The sequence below is a fragment of the Prinia subflava genome, chromosome 4 (assembly GCF_021018805.1).
Source record: "Prinia subflava isolate CZ2003 ecotype Zambia chromosome 4, Cam_Psub_1.2, whole genome shotgun sequence".
Classification (NCBI taxonomy): domain Eukaryota; kingdom Metazoa; phylum Chordata; class Aves; order Passeriformes; family Cisticolidae; genus Prinia; species Prinia subflava.
In genome coordinates, this window is record NC_086250.1 from 67,306,966 (window position 1) to 67,325,918 (window position 18,953).

At 49.2% G+C, this 18,953-nt stretch overlaps 1 protein-coding gene across 5 annotated transcripts in view; it reads left to right on the plus strand.

Moving 5' to 3' along the window:
• FRMD4A (FERM domain containing 4A) overlaps positions 1-16,182 on the plus strand; it is a 275,338-nt gene extending 259,156 nt beyond the window's left edge. For 4 of the 5 annotated variants that reach the window (XM_063397024.1, XM_063397023.1, XM_063397021.1 and 1 more), the window contains exons 17-23: positions 738-966; positions 2,129-2,185; positions 2,654-2,891; positions 3,642-3,806; positions 5,590-6,449; positions 8,815-8,911; positions 12,406-16,182. In XM_063397024.1, the coding sequence (XP_063253094.1) occupies positions 738-966; positions 2,129-2,185; positions 2,654-2,891; positions 3,642-3,806; positions 5,590-6,449; positions 8,815-8,911; positions 12,406-12,508 (1,749 nt within the window). In that variant the 3' untranslated portion in view covers positions 12,509-16,182. Of the gene's footprint in view, positions 1-737; positions 967-2,128; positions 2,186-2,653; positions 2,892-3,641; positions 3,807-5,589; positions 6,450-8,814; positions 8,912-10,628; positions 10,701-12,405 lie in introns of all 5 variants that reach the window. The other variant, XM_063397022.1, reaches the window with a different exon arrangement.
• The last annotated feature ends 2,771 nt before the right edge of the window (positions 16,183-18,953 follow it).

Here is an 18,953-nt window from a genome sequence, read left to right on the forward strand (position 1 = left end):
TGTATTTAAAAACTCAGCTGAGGCCCTGCAAGGGCTAACGCTGAGAGCACTGGTTTTTCTGGCATACAGAGAGCTTGGTGTTACACACTGCTGGCTCTGAGATCACCCTCCTGGCTGGTAACTGGAGGAGACAATTTTCTGGTGTCATCAGTTGCAGCAGCCCATAATTACTTCAGCTCATATTCACCCCTGGGTTCTGACAGCCATACACTGGGGAGGACTTAACCCATCTTTGCCCAGTTTTACCCCAGAGTGTTTGGTGTGTGCCAAGCAAACCTGTCAGGGGGGTTAAAGCTGTGAGTTTGCATCAATACATAGCAGTGAAATCAAATGGGGCTTAAATACAGACAAAAAAAAAGATTTGGAAGGGTAGGATGGTTTCTCCCTTAGAAAACAGGGAGAAGGAGCAGGTTAGAGGGAGTTGGGACCCACAGATGGATGTAAAAGGATGATGTGTAGTAGAGCACCGTTGAACTTGGCCATATTGAACTGCATGAGAAGTCAAACAGCACATCAGGCTTAGGGCTGGAGCACACATGTGCTCCTTGTATGGGTCGTGCCTTCCACTAGCTGTTCTTCCAGGCACTTCAGAGAGCAGGTGAAGGCAAGATGGGTGTGCTCTGGATGTTTTGCTGATGGAGAGGCTTTGTTGGAGGCCACTGGTCAGGTTCTAGAGAGCTTCCACATAGGTGGGCTCAGAGACTGGTGCTAACCAGAATCCACTTTCCTTTCGGCAGGAGGCAGAGCTGGAGCGCCTGGAGAGGGAATTTGCCATTCAGTCCCAGATCACGGAGGCGGCGCGGCGCCTGGCGAGCGACCCAAACGTCAGCAAAAAGCTGAAGAAGCAGAGGAAGACATCCTACCTGAATGCCCTGAAGAAACTGCAGGAGATCGAGAATGCCATCAATGAGTATCGCATCAAATCTGGGAAGAAGCCAACCCAGAGGGCCTCCCTGATCATAGATGGTGAGTGGGACTTGGTGCCCACAGTGTCACAGAGGGTCTGTGGAGGGCAGGAAGCAAAATTCTTATCAAATTTGCCCTCCTTCCTCTTCCCTATCCTGCCTGGAGGACGCCAGGGGTGCTGTCAGAGGGTGCTGTGTGTTAGGGATGTGCTGGGTCACAGCAGCAAAGCCGTGTTGTGTGATTTGCTGTGTGATGGTCAGGGTGTCAGCACAGCAGGCTGTGACTCCTTTGTTCACCTATGAAATCACTCTCTTGGCATCTCCTCCAGAGCAGTGCAGTACAAATGTAATTAATGTTAGCAGATTGGGGTGAGCTCTCTAGCTCAAAGGCATCTGTAAAATCAAAGTAGAAGCAGTGTCATTGCTGTGTTCAAATATTTCTTTTCTTTTTCTTTTTTTTTTTTTTTTTTTTACAATGTAATTCTCAGGGCGCTTTATGGTTTACTGGGTTGCTGATTGGTTTTTCATGAAATCCATTAACTTTCTGCCATGGTTCTTTCTCCCTTGCATATTTTCCCCTCTTCCTTTGACTTGCAGAGCTTTTCTCTGTGACTTAGTGGCAGGAACTGAGATTAGAGCTGCTGTATTTGTGACCTGGGTACCAAATTGCACCTCAGTCAGAGATAGCCATGAGGACACAGGTTTGGGGAGGCAGGTCAAATATCTGCATGCCAAGGATCTGAGAGCTTTTCCTGGTGCTGCACAAGATGCTCTGAAAACATTTCCTTGAATTCCACAGAACTGATTCTTAGTGTGAGCCTTTAGTTAGCAACAGGATGATCATTTTAAGAAGATGGATGAAACCCAGAGTCCTTAAGGGCCAAGATGTAAATCTCACTAATGGCACTGTGCCAGTTTGCATCCTCTAGGGATCTCAGCTCTCTGTTGTGACTCAGTCTTAATCCCCAATTATTGAAAAGATTTAGCAGCTCCTTGAAAGGCAACCTGCTATTGAGAGACCTGACCTGCAGCTCTGCCCTCCCAGACTGAGAGTGGGCTGAGTCAACTGTTCATAGGAATTTTGCCTGTTGCTCTGGGAGGAGGAAGGTGTGGGTGACTGCTTAAGGCTGAGACTCAGTGGACAAAGATCATGGTGCAGCTCATCTCTCAGTTACTGCAGTTCCTGGGACCATCTGACTATCTTTGTATTTTTTTCTCTTCAGAAGGAAACATTGCCAGTGAAGACAGCTCCCTCTCAGATGCCCTTGTTCTCGAGGATGGTATGTTGGCTGCTGTATATTCTAGAGAGTGGGAAGGCATGTGTGAACTCCTGATTGACACTCAGAATGAAATTACTGTTCTATGTAATAGTCCACTGATAGATCCCAGGAGCACAAAAAGTTTGGTTTCCCCTGACTCCATCTTGTAGTCAGACATCAGGCCTGGAGCAGTGAGTATTGCTGTGGTTACTGCTCTGAATTATTTCAAAAGACAGTCCTAGAATGCCTCCTTGTTTTCCCTTAAGTTTCAGTTGTTTTAATGCACCACACACTCTCACTGGCCATTCTCTCCCAGAATGGGAATGTCAGCCAGTGCCCTTCTGAAAGTCAGGTCTTGAGGGTGGCCCTGAACACAGCCAGGGGAAGCAGGGTAAGGAAGCAGGCTCGGGAGGTGTGATGGTATCTCCTGGAGCTGTGCTGCCACTGGAGGTACCACACAGCCATCACCTCTCTCCCTTCTCTTCGCAGAGGACTCTCAGGTCACCAGCACAATCTCCCCGCTGCAGTCCCCACACAAGGGGCTCCCGCCGCGGCCGCCGCTGCACAACCGGCCGCCACCGCCGCAGTCACTGGAAGGCCTGCGCCAGATGCACTTCCACCGCAGCGACTACGACAAGTCCCCCATCAAACCCAAGATGTGGAGCGAGTCATCCCTGGATGAGCCCTATGAGAAGGTCAAGAAGCGCTCCTCGCACAGCCATTCCAGGTGAGCCATCTCTCTTGAAGCTCCATCGCAGAGATAGTCCCTGCATTTGATGGTGCATTCCCCTGGGAAATGGTTTCTCCCCCCTTAGAAACCCCTAGAGCCTGTAACCATCTAGTTTAACCCTTCCTTCCCTTTCTGACCCTATTGGCTGTGTTCCAATTATCTCTCCTTAGCACAAGCCTAGATAAGACCCTCTTCTTCCACACTCGCCCTCTTTCCCCTCTGGTAACCACATGGAATAAATGTCTTGAACTACAGCTGGGGGTCAGAGCCTCTTTTGGATCCTTTGTCCTGTCCCTGAAATATTCCTCCAAAGCCTTCTAAGGTCTGAGCTAGCAATGAAACATTGGGTTGGGCTACAGGGGGATTTATTTCAATTCAGGAGGGACAGGTGGAAGTCCTTTCTAAATTTACAAAGTTGTCCCTTATGAAAAGGAGGCTTTTAAGCCAATAGGCAGGTCATAAAAACAGGCTACAGCCACATGATTGCTGTTTGGTATCTCAGTGTTATTCTACAAAACATTTGGAAGGGTAGGATGGTTGATCATCTGAGGGCTTTGACAGGACTTGGCCTTGACCTCTGGCACTGTAGAAGCACAAGGGCTGCGACACAAGCTCAGAGCAGCAGCTGACCCGACTCCCACTCACACCCACAAGATCCCAGGCACATGCCTGCGATCTGGAAGGATGTGTGGGAGCCACTTCCCCAAATTCCTGTGGGAGAGCTGAAGCAGGGTGTTTCCTCCACAGCAGTCACAAGCGGTTCCCCAGCACCGGGAGCTGTGCCGAGGCAGGGGGGAGCAGCTCTCTGCAGAACAGCCCCATCCGGAGCCTTCCCCACTGGAATTCCCAGTCCAGCATGCCGTCGACGCCGGATCTACGGGTACGCAGTCCGCACTACGTCCACTCCACGCGGTAAGTCCCGGCTCCAGCCTCACCTTGCTTACCCTGAAATAAATTTGCCTTGCTTTATCCTTCTCTCAGGGTATGAATTAATTCCCAGTTCAGCAAAGGACACAAACTAGTCCTGTTCACGTAAGATGCTCATGTGCTCATGCCAGTAGAGAATCTCTCCTGAACTGACATCCTGAAATCCCTTCAGATAAACATGATTCTGCCCCTCATCTCTTCCCTGAAGTAATCAAGCTTTTCTTTTGCTGGGACCTTTCATCTCACACTGTTTATAGGCTCTACAAGCCACTTTTAAAATGCATGCGGTGCTGCTGTAAAGTTCTACAGTAAACTCCTCCACGGATCCAGCTGGAGAGAACATGTTGCTTCCTGTCTGATACAAAATGTTGAATAGTGTTAATTTTCCCTCATGGATAAAATGTTTGCACGTGTGTGGTGTTATCTGGAGATCAAGAGCCCGTGTAAAGCAATGCAGCCAGGGACCCAGGTGGCAGTGGAATTTAGCTCAGGGTTGGCAGAGGAAAGAGCTGAAGTGTGAAAAGAAGGTGATTTGATGTATGGGGCCAAACTTGACTGTAATTTTCAGAAGGATTTTTACAAACTGTTCGGCTTCATTGCTCTTTTGCTTTTGTGACAAACTCCATGGACACTACAAGGAACAGAACTGAGCCAGAGCTGTGTGCTGCGCAGTATCCTGCCCTAAGGGGAAGTGCCACCATCATTTAGCTCAGAATAAATCAAGAGTCATGCCAACACATCAGCCTCGGGCAAAGACAATACAAGGCATTAAAGCCCTGGGTTAAGTTTGTTACAAATGTTTGGCTGAGGGTACCTTTCAATGGTGCAATGTCTGTTAACACTGGAGCCAAGCTGTATGAGAAATGAGTCTGGCACAGGGCTTGAAAAGTGGCCTTGACTGGGTAGGGGCCATTTAGGTGTTTGCAATAACCATTGCTCAGTCTGTAGCTCATTCATGAGCTGCATGCCCTGGCCTTAGCCATCCATCATGTAGATGTGTTTCTGCTCCTTGAATGGGTGGGTGGAGTTCTTCAAACAGTTGGGGTGAGTAGAGACCTCCCAGACTTGGCCATAAATCAAGCCTTGTAAATGTGATTTGGGGTGGTTGCCTGAAGGGCTGTCACCAGTGAGAGTCCTGCACGCGCTACACATGGCTGGGCCCCAGCAGCAGCATGCTGCTTGACAAGGGGTGATTTTCCAATGACCACGGAGAAATTACAACGTTCAGGGCTAAGTATGAGCAGTTTGTCTGTCTGTCTGTCTCTCATCAGGTGGATTGTACCCGTGCAGGACTTTCATGGGCCACTCACAAGGGAATCTCACCACCCTTGTGGCCTGTGAGGTTTTGGGATTTGCGGGGTGGCACGAGGTGAGCCTGGTAGCAAAGGGATGGTGCTGGCCCAAACAGCTCTGCCGTGAGAGACATGAACCAGCAAAGCCAAGTCTTGAGGTTCCCAAGCTTTACTCTTCAGACTGGGCTTTTCCCAGGGCGGCATGCCCCAGAGGAACTGGATTGAGCAGGGGTTTATGTCCCTCATGGTGCTGCAGGCTGAATGTCACCACCAAGGAACTGGAGAGGAACAGGAGCAGCACCTAATCACCAGCAGGGAAACAGACTGCATTGCAGGCAGCAGCCCCAAGCAGTGCTGGAAGGGTTCAGGTTTTCAATGCCCTCGGATTCCTTTGGTGGCTGTGTGTACAGACAAGGGGTGGGGAGTGATTCAACCTGTTGACTTACAGCCTGGTTTTTTTTCCCTGGTACCTGCAGGTCAGTAGATATCAGCCCAACCAGACTGCACAGCTTAGCTCAGCACTTTAGACACCGGAGCTCCAGTTTGGAGTCACAAGGAAAGCTCCTCGGCTCAGAAAATGAGACGGGGAGCCCTGATTTCTACACCCCAAGGACTCGTAGCAGTAACGGCTCTGACCCCATGGACGACTGCTCTTCCTGCACCAGCCATTCCAGCTCGGAGCACTACTACCCTGCTCAGATGAACCCCAACTACTCCACCCTGGCAGAGGATTCCCCATCAAAAGCCAGAGAACGGCAGAGGCAAAGGCACAAATCAGCAGGCAACCTGGTCTCTTCCAATTCAGGGAGCATGCCCAACCTGGCTGCGAGGAACGGGACGGGGCACCACCGTGTCTACCTGCACAGCCAGAGCCAACCCTCCTCCCAGTACAGGATCAAAGAATATCCCCTGTACATCGAGGGCAGCTCCACACCCGTGGTGGTGCGGAGCCTGGAGAACGACCAGGAGGGACACTACAGCGTGAAAGCACAATTCAAAACCTCCAACTCCTACACGGCGGGGGGGATGTTTAAGGAGAACTGGCACGGGGATGAAGTGGACTCGGTCAGGCTCACCCCATCCCGCTCCCAGATCATAAGGACTCCGTCTCTGGGCAGGGAGGGCCATGAGAAGGGCTCGGGTAGGACTGCGGTGTCGGACGAGCTGCGGCTCTGGTACCAGCGCTCCACGGCCTCCCACAAGGAGCACAGCCGCCTGTCGCACACGAGCTCCACCTCCTCGGACAGCAGCTCCCAGTACAGCACATCTTCTCAAAGCACCTTTGTGGCGCACAGCAGGGTCACGAGAATGCCTCAGATGTGTAAAGCAACATCAGGTGAGAGCCAGGGCAGAGGGGAGGGAGGGATGGGAGCCTCATTCAGCTGGATCTGTGGCAGGCGTTACATCCTGGCTGGAGAGCAGTGCCAGAACACAGCACATTATCTGGCCTGCTCACCAAGCCTGGAGGTGCAACACTGGGCAAGTCTTGTCCAAGACATTCATCATTGGGAATGTTTTTCCATGGAAATCATCACTTCTCAATGATGGGCTCAAAAGACAAGAGAGGGACCAAAACCTGGTTATTGCCAGGTCTTTCCTCAGAGTGCAGTTGGGTTTTGGGTGATGGCACTGGAGGTTGAAGGTGACAAAGCTGTGGGGAGCCTCACTATTCATAATCACACCAAGGAGAATGATGAAGCAAGCAGGCATTCAGCACAGACTAGGAGAATATACGTGCTCAGTGAAACACCAAAAGCATGAGAAAGGTTAAGTGGGGCATCTGAGCCCCACCACCCCCCACAAAAATGTTTGAGTGATGAGATCTTTGTGCACTGCTGAGACTTGGTTTTCCCATGCAGCTCCAATAACTCTGCTGATAATACCCTGAAATTCAGAGTGCTGAAGTTTGTGCAGTGTTTTGCCTCTGTGTTCTGTACAGAGTATTGCACACTTTTGTGCTGTTAATATTAAATGGTAAGAAAACACTCAAATACGTTACACTGAGAAGGCTACAATGTGTTGTGAAGCAGTCCAAGGTTAAATATTTACTGGCCATCAGTCACTCCTTGTCCAGACAGATCAAGGACTTGCTAAAAACCTGAGCCACATGCTGAGCCTCAGCATGGGAGACACCATTGCTCCAGCTGCCCTTGCCACTCCTCCCAGGGGGACCAGTGCATTGTCCACCCATGCTGGCTGCTGGCCTTCTGCCATCCCAGCATGGTGTCCACTCCCTGGTGACCACCACGCTGGCACCAGTGGGGCCCTGCACTCGCTGCCCACTCTAGAGTGGAGTCAGAGACTCCTCATGGGCCACCAACAGCTGCCCAAGAAGAGGCAGATTGATGGGTGATGCCAAGGCTCATAGGAGTAGCAGGGGTGGGCCAAGACACAACTGAGGAGTGCTAGAACCATTCTATGTCTCTGTATGAAAATCTGTCTTCCTCCCTTTGGTTGATGGGCATTTCTGTTCTATGCAGCAAGAGAAAATGTTTGAACACTGGGAAGCTTTTGCGTAGCCTTGGAAATGGTACCAGTTCAGGAAAATGGTGGGTTTGGGGTGAGAGCACATAGAAATCACTGTCAGTCAGTCCATTCCCCCACTCAGCTGGGTTTTTAAACCTAAATGGTTTTTAAACCATTTAAACCACCATACCTGTGCAGCACAAGTATGTTCAGTAATCACACCATGGCCTGACCAGTTGGCAGCATAGATTGGTTTTGTGTTCAGTCTGTTCCCAGCCACAGCCACGGGAGGATACTGACCACAGGAGCTGTCAGCTCCAAGAAGCAGATCAAAATTTGTTTTTCTCTTTATGCATAATTTGGCAACAGCTAAAGAATTGAACAGCAGAGAGAGGGGTGCCAGGTAGAAGCCTCCATCCTTTCAGCTGATCAGTCCTAGCTGCACACTGTCCTTTAAAGAGGATCAGACTTCTAGGCATGTATTAAATTCAGAGGGTCAACACTGTATAGACTTGAGGAGGAGGAACGATTAGTCAGGTGGATTTATTTGCTGCACCGTCACCAGGGAAATTCCCCCAAGAACTACTGCCCATTTATAGTCCAGCTTGCTTCTGTCTTCATTCAAGTAAGCTAAGCCTTTCTTTGGGCCCTAATAGGACTGTCAACAAAGCCAGGCATTTTTTACAAATCCATATAAAGTGGATTTGTAAAAACTTCCTTTCCAAGTGAGAGGAAGTTGTAGCTTTTGAAATCTTCAGAGCTGCCTTCCTCCTTAGCATACAAACAGTGTACTTGTCCAGGCTCTCACCACTGCCAGTCCTGGCTCCTGGGACACAGAGCACCTCCCACCACCCCTGGAAACAGGAGGCTGAGCCTGGCAGGCTGAGCTCCTCCAGTTCAGGACCCATGGAGTCCAGGCAGCAGCAACCCAGTTTCTGTGCTGGGAGAAGGCAGGATCAGGAGAGTCTGGGTGGCTGTATTCAGCTGGAGACTGAGTGTTCCTGCAGAGCTGAGGCAGATGCAGCCCATGACGTGCAGCAGTGTCAGCAGAGGCTGTGCTCTTGTGCCATGTTCGGGCACAGTCACCCAGGAGCAGGGCGAGGTCTGTCCCAGGCTGTGTTTACTCACAGCCAGACGTGTTTCTGCTGGTCTGACCAGCTGATGTTCCTGAACCACCCTGACCTTTGTGTTCTCACCTCACCAGTCGTTTTTCTGTGCCCCTGGTTGTTTTCCAGCTGCCTTACCTCACAGCCAGAGGAGTTCCACGCCGTCGAGCGAGCTGGCAGCCACGCCGCCGGGCAGTCCCCACCACATTCTCACGTGGCAGACTGGGTGAGTGTCTGTGGGGTCACTGTAGAGAATGCACCTCACTCACAAGCACAGCTGTGGGGAATGTTTGCCATGTGCTCCATAGCCTACATCCACATAGGGCATTTCCAGTGCTCTCGTGGTGGTGGAGCTCTGGTTTAGGCTGACCAAGACATGGCTGAGTCATCCACACCCAGCTCTGCTCCGAGCAGTGTCAGATCCACAAGGAAAGAAGCCCTGCAGGTTCCTCCTGCTTGGACAGTCTCCTTCCTCCAGTCTTCTTTGCATGTTGAAATAGCTGATGTTTCTTTTTTAGCAGCCATCACAGTGGCTGTCCACACCAAGACCTTGTTGAAAAGGCAAGGTTCAGTGCCTGCCATACCTGTGTGTGCAGCAGCCTCATTTTTCTGCTCAGTTTTCCCCAGCAATGTGTCTGCATGACTTTTAAGGGCATCTTTTTTCAGCTACCACTAACATGAAGGTGCTTCACAATAGTGTGAGGGAAGCATTACACACTCATAGCCATTACTAATGTAAATACAGTAATTGGGTTCTTTGGCACCTCTTTACAAGGCAGGGAGTTCCAGGAGTAAATAAACAGCCTTTTGCAAGCTCCCATGGATATTTTCTAGCACTCTGTCCAGAAATTCTGTCCTGCCATGTGAAATAAAGGTCATTTCCAGATCCCATCTAACTCAGCACATCTCAAATTGTGGGATGAGATTTTGGCGAGATCAGCTAGATCTGACACTACAGTCCTCCAAATACCCTAATCCTTTGAATAGGAAAACAGATCTGATACCCTGAGTCATGAATTGGGACTAACTTTGAAAACATTTCACTGTGCAGCCACTGGAAAATCTCCTGCTCTTTAATTACCCATGTCACCTATGACCAGGTTTGATCTCTGGTTTTACTCCAGCACTGCTTGTGACTGTATGTTAAATTAGAGATGAGGAGAACCATAACCACAACTCTTTAGGCTTAGCTGGATTTTAAATTCACACATTTGCCATCCAGACTCATATGGTCTTTGCATGTGCTTCCAGCGTTAGACCAGGAGAATGTTCTTGGTCCCATTCCACAAAAAGTCAAGGGACAGCAAGATAGGCAAAATGGTACCTACCTTTACCATACACTGTAATTTCCACTATTAAGGGTTTGAGTCTAAATTCAAATCTTAGTCTGCATCCCAGTTGTAATTCTTCTAAATATCTCGATGATGATCAGAATCAAAACTGATGAGCAGCTAGCTGAGACATCTGTTTGGATAATCCCAGCTTTTCTTATTTTTCCATTCAAGCTAAATCGTGACCTTGTCTCTCACAGCAAAAATACATCAAGCCAAATTCTCATCTAGTGAAAGTAAAGCTACCTGGATTTATAGCTTAGGCCCTGCACCAACAACCAATGCAGAAAGAATTGGAGACAAATCAACACTTGTTTTGTACCTGAGCATAGCACCTAAGGTGTATGTGTATGAATACAGGAATGCATCCAGTCTGCCATTAGATGCACAACACAGATTATTCCTCCATTGCAGAGCAGCTGTGCCCACCCAGCACGACTCAACAGATTGTCAGTTCTCCCAACATGTTTTTGTGTCACTAACTTTTTCTAAAGATGATTCATCAACTTGTTTCCCCACTGGATTAATAAGCTCATAACAATGTCTGTGTCACTTCTTTTCTGTAACATTTCCTCTCTCCTCTTTCCTCCTTTTTTGCTCTCCTTTGTTCAGAGAAGCAACAGACAACTCACCCACTATGGATGAGTCTCAGTCTCCAACCCACCAAAGTACTGATGAATAGAGGTATAGTAAGGGAACGTTTTGTTCTTTCCTCCTTCTGCCCCACACTCCGTGAGCACAGTGCGAGTGCCCGGCCTCCCGCTGGAGCTGCCCTTGAGCCATGGGCCCGTTTGTCTGCCAGCAGGGCTTCCTGCAGTGCTTGGGAGCATTCTGAGGCCTCTCTGTGCCTTTTCAGCGAGTCTGTGCCTGTAGCACTTTCCCCTGTGAAAGGGACCTGGGGCCAGCCCATTCCCTGTCCCTGCAGAGGCTGAAGGGGCACAGGAAGCAGGGAGGGGGGATAACAAATCAGTGGCTCAGGACAATTGAAAGCAGCATGGGCAGAGTGCTGTGGGACCAGTCTGGGAGCAGCGTGGTGGGGACACGAGCTGGGGTAAGCTCAGAGGACCTGGCCAGAGCTCCTGGCATTGCTCTGGCCACAGCTCCATCACCCCTTCTTCCTCCCTCCCTGCTGCAGAGCTGAGGCTGTTTGCAGCAGCAGCAGCACCAGCAGAGAGGTTTTATGGAACAAGGAGCAACCCTGGCCCCATTCCTGTGGGAAGACAGAGGGGGAAGGGTGGAGGGAACAAAAAATCCCTCAGAGTATTTCTATTTTAATTAAACTGCCATCGCTGTCTGACACTCTCATTTGAATCTACAACCATTCACAGCTGGCATCTGTTAAGTATTTCAAGCCCAGCTTTCTAGAGTTATCCCATAAACCTCTGTGCTCCAGCACAGAGCTGGGAAACAAAAGGCTCTTTAACATGCAAATGTCGATGCCCTTGCTCAGGTTCCTCTCAGACACCAGTCCCAGGGAAACCAGGTGGAAAACAGGGCAGAGGAAGCAGGAACTGCACCAGATGTGAGATCAGTCCTGTGAGGTGGGGAGGGAATGCAGGAAGGAGTGAGAATCCCTCAGTAAACAAAAAATATGTGTCTCCTGCTTTTGGCTTCAAAACACTCTCTAGTTTGGAAGTCTGTTCAAATCAAAGTGTGAGGGAGAGATATCAGTTCTGGCTACAACTGCACAGATCCAGCAGTCACTTTTCAATAGATCCAGATTTTGAACTGGTTTCCTCTGGGAAGGAGTTCCACAGCCTAAGCTGGGAGCTGACACTAGTTAGAGCTGTTAACATAAATAGCAAGGAAGATTCTTATGAATTGTCTCATCTGCTCAGTACAGGCAAAGAAAAAGCCAGGCAGCAAAAGAAGCAGCAGCTTGTCAGGAAACATAGCCCAAGATGAGGACCAGGTTACTGCAACAGAACGTGGTCCTTTCCACTTCAGACCTGGCATGCTCTCACCAGTCCCTTCTTGGTTCATCCCTGGAAAGCCACGTAACTCTGGGACTGCTCAGTGATGCACAAGCCTCTGCCCAGAGCAGAAGTGCTCAGAAAGTGCCACCACCCTCCTCCTTCAACATCCCCACTGGGTGATAACAGCCCGTGTCCAAGTGAGCTGCTCTAAGGACTTGCTCCTTGGAGAGCATCCTACAGAAAAATCTCTATCCCAACTCACTGCTGAGCAGGACAGCAGCAGAGCCCTCAGGCAGGGCAGAGGCACAGCACTGCTGCTGTACCCAGGGCAGGGGGGAAGAAGACACAGGCAGAGTGCAGTGGGGTCTGTGATTACCCTGCATTCCTCTCCCCCCATAACACAATGGTTTATGCTCATGGTTGAACTTCCCAGGAGCACTCACTGTCCTAACAAAGTTTCCTTTCTCCTGCAGGAACTACAATGATAGCTGTTTCCTGGATTCTCCCCTCTATCCAGAATTAGCAGATGTCCAGTGGTATGGGCAGGAAAAAGCCAAGCCTGGAACTCTAGTGTGAACCCCTGACCTCAAGTTAATCACATCAATGCCATTCTGAGATCACCTCACTGCCTCTCATTTGCCTTACCCAGATGCACTGTCACCCAGCACCAGCTTCAACTTTAAGCACTTTTTTCACGATGCAATTCAAGACAACATTTATGGAACACGGGCCCTGGGACATCCACCACGGCAGAGCGCGGCACGTGCCATCGCCGGATGGGCGCCCGTCCCTCCCACGGCCACGGGGCAGCGGCTGGAGAGGAGCAGCCATCTCAAGAGTCAGCTTCAAATTTGGTTTTCCTTTGAAACAATGGAAGCTTTTCAAGGCTCATATCAAGGACTAGTGTTCCACAGCACGTAACAGCAGTAAGAGTTCCATGACCTGCAAGCTGAAGCCAACAACATTAGTTTTAAGGGGGTGGGAATAGAACAGAGGTTGAGAAATGGAGACCATATTCCTGAAAGTGCATCTGTTCTGAAACAGCAAATCCCAGCACTTCAGAGAGGTGTCAGCCTCACAATCAGGTCAGGACTGCCAAAGATCTCCACACCACTCTTAGCAGGATGAGTTGCTGAGCAAGTTCTAGCTAGAAGAACATCTCCCTTCTTTAACCTGATGGCATACACGACCACCCCCTGCAAAATGGCATTTCCTTCTTCATTTGGAGTCCACCTACACGCAAGCAAAACAACCCCCTGTGCTGCAGACACACCCGAGGTCTGGGCTGATATCACAGCATCGCTGTCTGCAAGCCACTACTGAACTGGACAGACAAGGTTTACAAAGGCATTACCTAAAGCAGAGGCAAGTACTGCACTCACAGCATCTCTGTGGCTGACATGGAGTGCCCACCAATACATGGAGAGGTTGGGATTGTATTGGTTGCTTTGATACGGATGAAAATTGCCAAAAAAAAAAACCTTTCCACAAACAGACACAGCCAATAAATCCGAATCTATTTCTGCACAAAGCGTTAACGTGAAATCCAAGGGAAAGCACATCGCGATCGACCTGACACAGCCCAGCTGCGGTCACATCTCGGTTCCACTCCTCTCCCCTGCGTTAGCACCAGTGTAGCAAAGGGCTCGTCAGCCGTGTGGGAGAACCAGTCTGTGGGGAAGGGGTAAAGCTCCTGGAGCAGGAGAGGTCTGTGGGGAAGGGGAAGGCTCCTGGAGCAGGAGAAGCAGCTCTTCCCCCTGAGAGAGAGAGGGAAGCGACCGAGCAAGGTGCGGGAGCTGCCTGCAGACACCAAACGGAGTAGCACGAGCGCGGCCTGGAAGGAGCTGCAAGTTTACACATACTTTAGAGCAATGCTTTATACATGTCAAGCCATGGAACTTTCAAAGGCCTCAAAGACACTTTTGTAACGAACAAGTGCACAATCCAGGTGGATGTTGAAGCTGGCACGTCTTAGTCTTCACTGCGGTGCTATGCTGTTTTTATTGCCACTCGATGGGGGCGGGCGCCCGGCCTTCCCCCGTTGGTGCGTGCAAACGATGATTTCCTATGGGAAAGGCATTAAAAGAAACGGCTGGAGGGGGTTACTTTGTGAAAAGCAGAAACTGAAGTTAGCTTTAGTTTAAGGAAAAAGGAAAAAAAAAGTGTGAGTGTGTGCGTGTGTGTGTGTTCCAAGAATAACAACAGCGTCTACCAGACAAAGTAGAGCGAAACGTTTCAAATTAAACACCGCGACTTGGGGGGCTGCCACACCTTTTGGTATTAAGATTGCTGGAAAACTGCATTCCAGGCTTTAAAAGAGAATGGGTTCTGTGTAATTAGGCTTTGAAAAACGATGAGGTTTCTAAACATTAATGCAAGCAGCTCATGCCAATTCCTTTCTGCAACTCACACCAGAAGTGTTGGCTTTGGTTCCCTGCACTGGTGCCTCGCATCACTGGTGAGGTGGGGAGGAGGCCTTGCAGAGATGGGGCAGTGAAGGCAGGAAGGCTCTTACTTGTGCAGGGAAAACCATGGCAGAGCCAGGATTGCATGGGGAAAGAGGCCAGGCTGGCTCTAAAACAACCTGGCCTAGTGGAAGGTGTCCCTGCCCCATGGCAGGGGTTGGAACCGGCTGGTGTCACTTCCAACACAAACCCTTCCAGAATTTTGTGATAAGGAAACTCTTTCATGTTCACACATGAAGCATAAATTAATTATCCCTCTGAAAAAAAACCCCACAAAAACACTGGCAAAGGTTTTACAAAGGTGTCCACACAAACCTTGTGCTTCTGGGCCTCCCTGAAGCATCACCGTGGAGCGCCACGCACTGTGACAGGAACTGAAGCCTTACTTTCAATTCTGGAAGAACAGCCAGTGGTGAGATTGCAGCCTTTATCTGGACATGCAAAATGCTATTTTCACCATCTCTTTGTGCTTTGGGGTCTTTAACGTAGGAATTATTTCAAGCTCCTAATTGGATTTTTAGCTGGATAAGAGATAGTACTGATTAATGACATTTTACTGATAAGATTTGGTAGCTAAAGTGAAAGGATTAAATAAAGACCAAATTAAGCTACAGCAAATAATTTAGCCCAAGGATTTTTAGGGGCTCTGAGCAACTGTCTGTTTTCTTTTTAATTTCCTGGTAAGTGGTTTGGGTTTGGTTTTTTTTGGTTTTCAGTTTTTGTTTTTTTCTGTGTACCTTCTTTTAATTAAAAAGAATTCAACAACAGCGGCACTATGAGGCCTCTGGGCACTACAGGAAGAAACATTAATTCCTCCAAGACCAGCTCTGCAGTTTTGCAGCAAAGGTTAAAAGGTGGCAGCCCTGAAATTAGGGGGGGGAAATAAAAATATTTAGCCTGAAATGCAAACGGGCTGGAGTGGAGAAAAAGCTTTCTAGAAACGGATTGAGTTTTGCTTTGTGTTCTGCTTTTCTGGTTTGCAATCAAGGCACATGTGAGCAGCCAGTCTGGTAGTAAAGACAGATTAAGTAAAACAGGTTTTACTGTTTAGCTCAATTCAATTAAACACAAATGTACATAAAATGTTAATCATATGAGATTAACATATTTAAGTATAACACGGAGGGGTATATACATAGCTATTATAGACAAGCACTTGACTACCAACTTCACCCCTCCTTTACTTTTTTATTTTTCAAGGCTCCATCTGCCATAAAGCCACAACCACGTTCAGTCTCTGTGTCTGACACTCCCTCTGTGTGGGCAGGAGCCGGGGACGGGCCCTGCACGGGCCGTGCTGGGAGGCAGGGTTTCTTTTGAAATGATATTATATGCAGTCGAGTGTTGAAAATGTTGAAACAGTCCAATTTGTTTTCACTCTGTATTAGTTTTAGTTTCAGGCATAGCCGATCCCCATTCAGGTGCTATCAGATGACCAGTTACTGCTTAGTTAACTAGATGTAAAGTTTTACATATATATTAATGTCAATAGTTTTATTACAAGTTGTGTAAAATGGACTCTCTAGTTTAAAAAAAAGGAAAAAAAAAAGAAGAAAAAAAATTAGGTCTCTCCTGAAATTGACTTTAGAGCATGGAAAATGATTTTACTGGATTCTGTTCAACTGTAATCAAGGAAAAAAATATGTATGTTGTAGAAAAAGTTGCAGAATTAAAGAAGATCTGCTTTTAATTTATTCTTTTTGTATTAAGAATTTGTATAGTTACCTTTACATTTTGCAAAACGGTGTTGTCAACACTTCCTTATTAAAGCATTTTCAAAATGAAGCCTTGCCATGGTCTCTTTGGGAGGGCAGAGCCCAGGCAATCCTTACCACTGCTAGAGGTGCTGGGTCCAGATGTGTGCACAGCTGGCCAGCACATCCATGAGGGATCTGCTCCTTGGCTGCCCAGGAAACACTGGAAAAACTTCAGCACGCAGCAGATCCATGCTCACTCCATGCCATGTCCTCCCTGGTCCCAGGGGCTCAGGAGGACACAGAGTGTGACTGATGTCCCACCACTGTGGGAAGCAAAGTCACAAATAATCTTTCCAACACACGACTGAAATAACTAAAATTAACACTCACTTGCATGGATTGGATGCCAAGCTGCTGCAAGGCTGTTTCAGCAATGCCAATGGCTGTGGGACAGGCCTCAGCACCAGCACATTCCCCACGCTCTGAGGAACCCCTGCTTGGTGACTTCCCAAAGGAACCCACTCCAAGAGGCTGCTCTGCCTCGGGAGGGCAGCAGTGACCCCTGCACAGGGTTAGGGACATCACTCAACATCACTGTTGTCCCCTCTGTGGGCAGCAGTGACCCCTGTGGCCACCCAGCACCCCCCAAAACCACAGGCAGCTTCCAACAGCCACAGAGCCTCACACGGGACCTCCCACACTTCCCAGTGCTGTTGCTTCCTGCTCCTTCTGTTGATTCCCACTGTCCAGGGAGCCTCTTCCTCTGCCAGCACCTCCTTATCATCCACCCAACCCCCCCAAATCCCACAGGGAGCCACCAGTGGCAGCAGCCCAGAGCCCCGTGACCATCACCCAGCAGTGTCCAGTGGGGAGCCACTGCCTGCAGTCAATCCCCAGGAGGGTCTGGGATGGACCAAACAGCCACAGTGAAGGTTTTCAGTCACCCCTGAACTCCGGGACCTTGGCTCAGATTTCTGGGCACTGACTCCAGCAGTGCTGCAGGTCGCTCTTCACCACCTCAGGAGCAGCTTTGAGGGCAGCCTGCTCCAGCTGTGACACCAGCACTGCCCACCTTGTGCCAGCCCTCTCAGAAGGCACCATGCTATGTTCTCATCCCCTGGGTCCAGGAGTCAGAGCACTCTCTCCCCCCTGAGAACTGAAGCCACTGAAAATCCCAATCAGGTTTGTTCTTTGGCCAACACTGGATCAATGGTGGTGATGTTATGGCAGCCAGCTGAAGAGAAACCCAGTTCCTCCATTAAAATAAACTGCTCCCACACACGCCTACCCTAAGAACCTTTCCAGCAGCACAAATAGCAATAGGGAACTTAAGGCATCTAACCACCACCAGGCACAATAGTACCAGTATCAGGCAGGTACCAACAGTTTTAGAGTTCACCTTGCACAGGCCCAGCCACAGCCAGGCTTGGGAAAGGGCCAGGGAGTGCAACAAATGACATGGGGCACTGAAGTCCCAAAATCACTTCAGTCACAAACTCCTGACTTCATCCTAAGGCTACAAGTCTTGGGATTCAGCAGTTATTTCCGCCTAATGCACGAATTATCAGAAATAAACATCTGGAAAAGCCTAGAGGGAAAAGTAAATTGCTAAACTGAAACATACCCTCCCCACAAAAAAAAAAACCCCAAACTGTCAAGCAGTGTGACAGCTGCACCACACCCACTCCTCCCTAAACTAGACTGAGGGTTGGGATTTTTCTGGCTAAGAGGCATTATTAACTATTTGATCATGGTCTGGTAGCTGCAATTTGGGGCCATGCAGCTGCAAAGAGCCTCCACCCGATGATGAGAAGCAGCTGCCCTAACAGCGTCCCCCTGGCCTGCCATCCCCCGGGGCAGAGCTGGCTCTCACGTGCAGGACAGCTGGAAACCCTTACACGGATATGCCGTGAGAAAGCAGCTCCCAGCCCCTCGTTCCCCACACAGCACCATTCCATGGATTGCAGGGGGATAAAGTTCTTCCGTCATGGGATTCATTCAGGCAAGGTGGCTGCAATTCAGGGGCTGTCAGCAAGGAGGCACACAGCTTAAACTGCATTCCTGAAAACCTGATCAGACAAAGCCATTCCAACCTCAAATTCACATCCCTGCAGGAGGCGCATCCCCACTCAAACCAGCACTCAGCACCGTTAAAATTCTCCTCAATAATTAGCTCTAAGGCAGGAAGGGAGAATCCATCGAGCACTATTACAGATCCCCTAAGGAATCCACTTCCTGCTAAAGCAGATGATACAGTGCTCCTTAAACCATCTCCTGGCTACTCACTTGCTGCAGTTTCCAGGGAAATTACAGCTCTTCTGAACAAGGGACAATATTGTCCCTCAATTATTTACAGAGTTCAAAACTAAGGTCAAGATAAAGATTTAGAAACAGTTCAGGAAACCGTCTGGGTGGGGAGAGGGATAAAGCTGCAGTGTTACAAAGTTTCCGTTGTAATAACACCCCCAAAGAGCATCTGTGCAGAGCACTGCAAGGAAAATCACCAGAAATCACCATTAAAGAAACTTCCACGCTCTTGACATCTGCCCAGCTTCTCCCCACAAATCCCCATCTCCTCCCCAAAGAGACAGTGAGGTCTCATCAGCCTCATTTTATTACTTCGAAACTTTAAGCTCTTGACATTTTCTCTGGGGTCAAACACTCCAGGGTGAAAATCTCCTGTGTCCAAAGAAGCACTTCAGAATCTCAGAGAGGCTCCAGAAGAACCTGGAGTTCTCCAAGACACTCCTCCCAACTCACTGCCAGCTCACAGCCCCCAGTGTCTCTCACAGGACACTGGAATACCCAAGGGAGACAGCTCACTCCTTGAGAGGAGAGCTCCAGCTCCTGCTCCAAGCT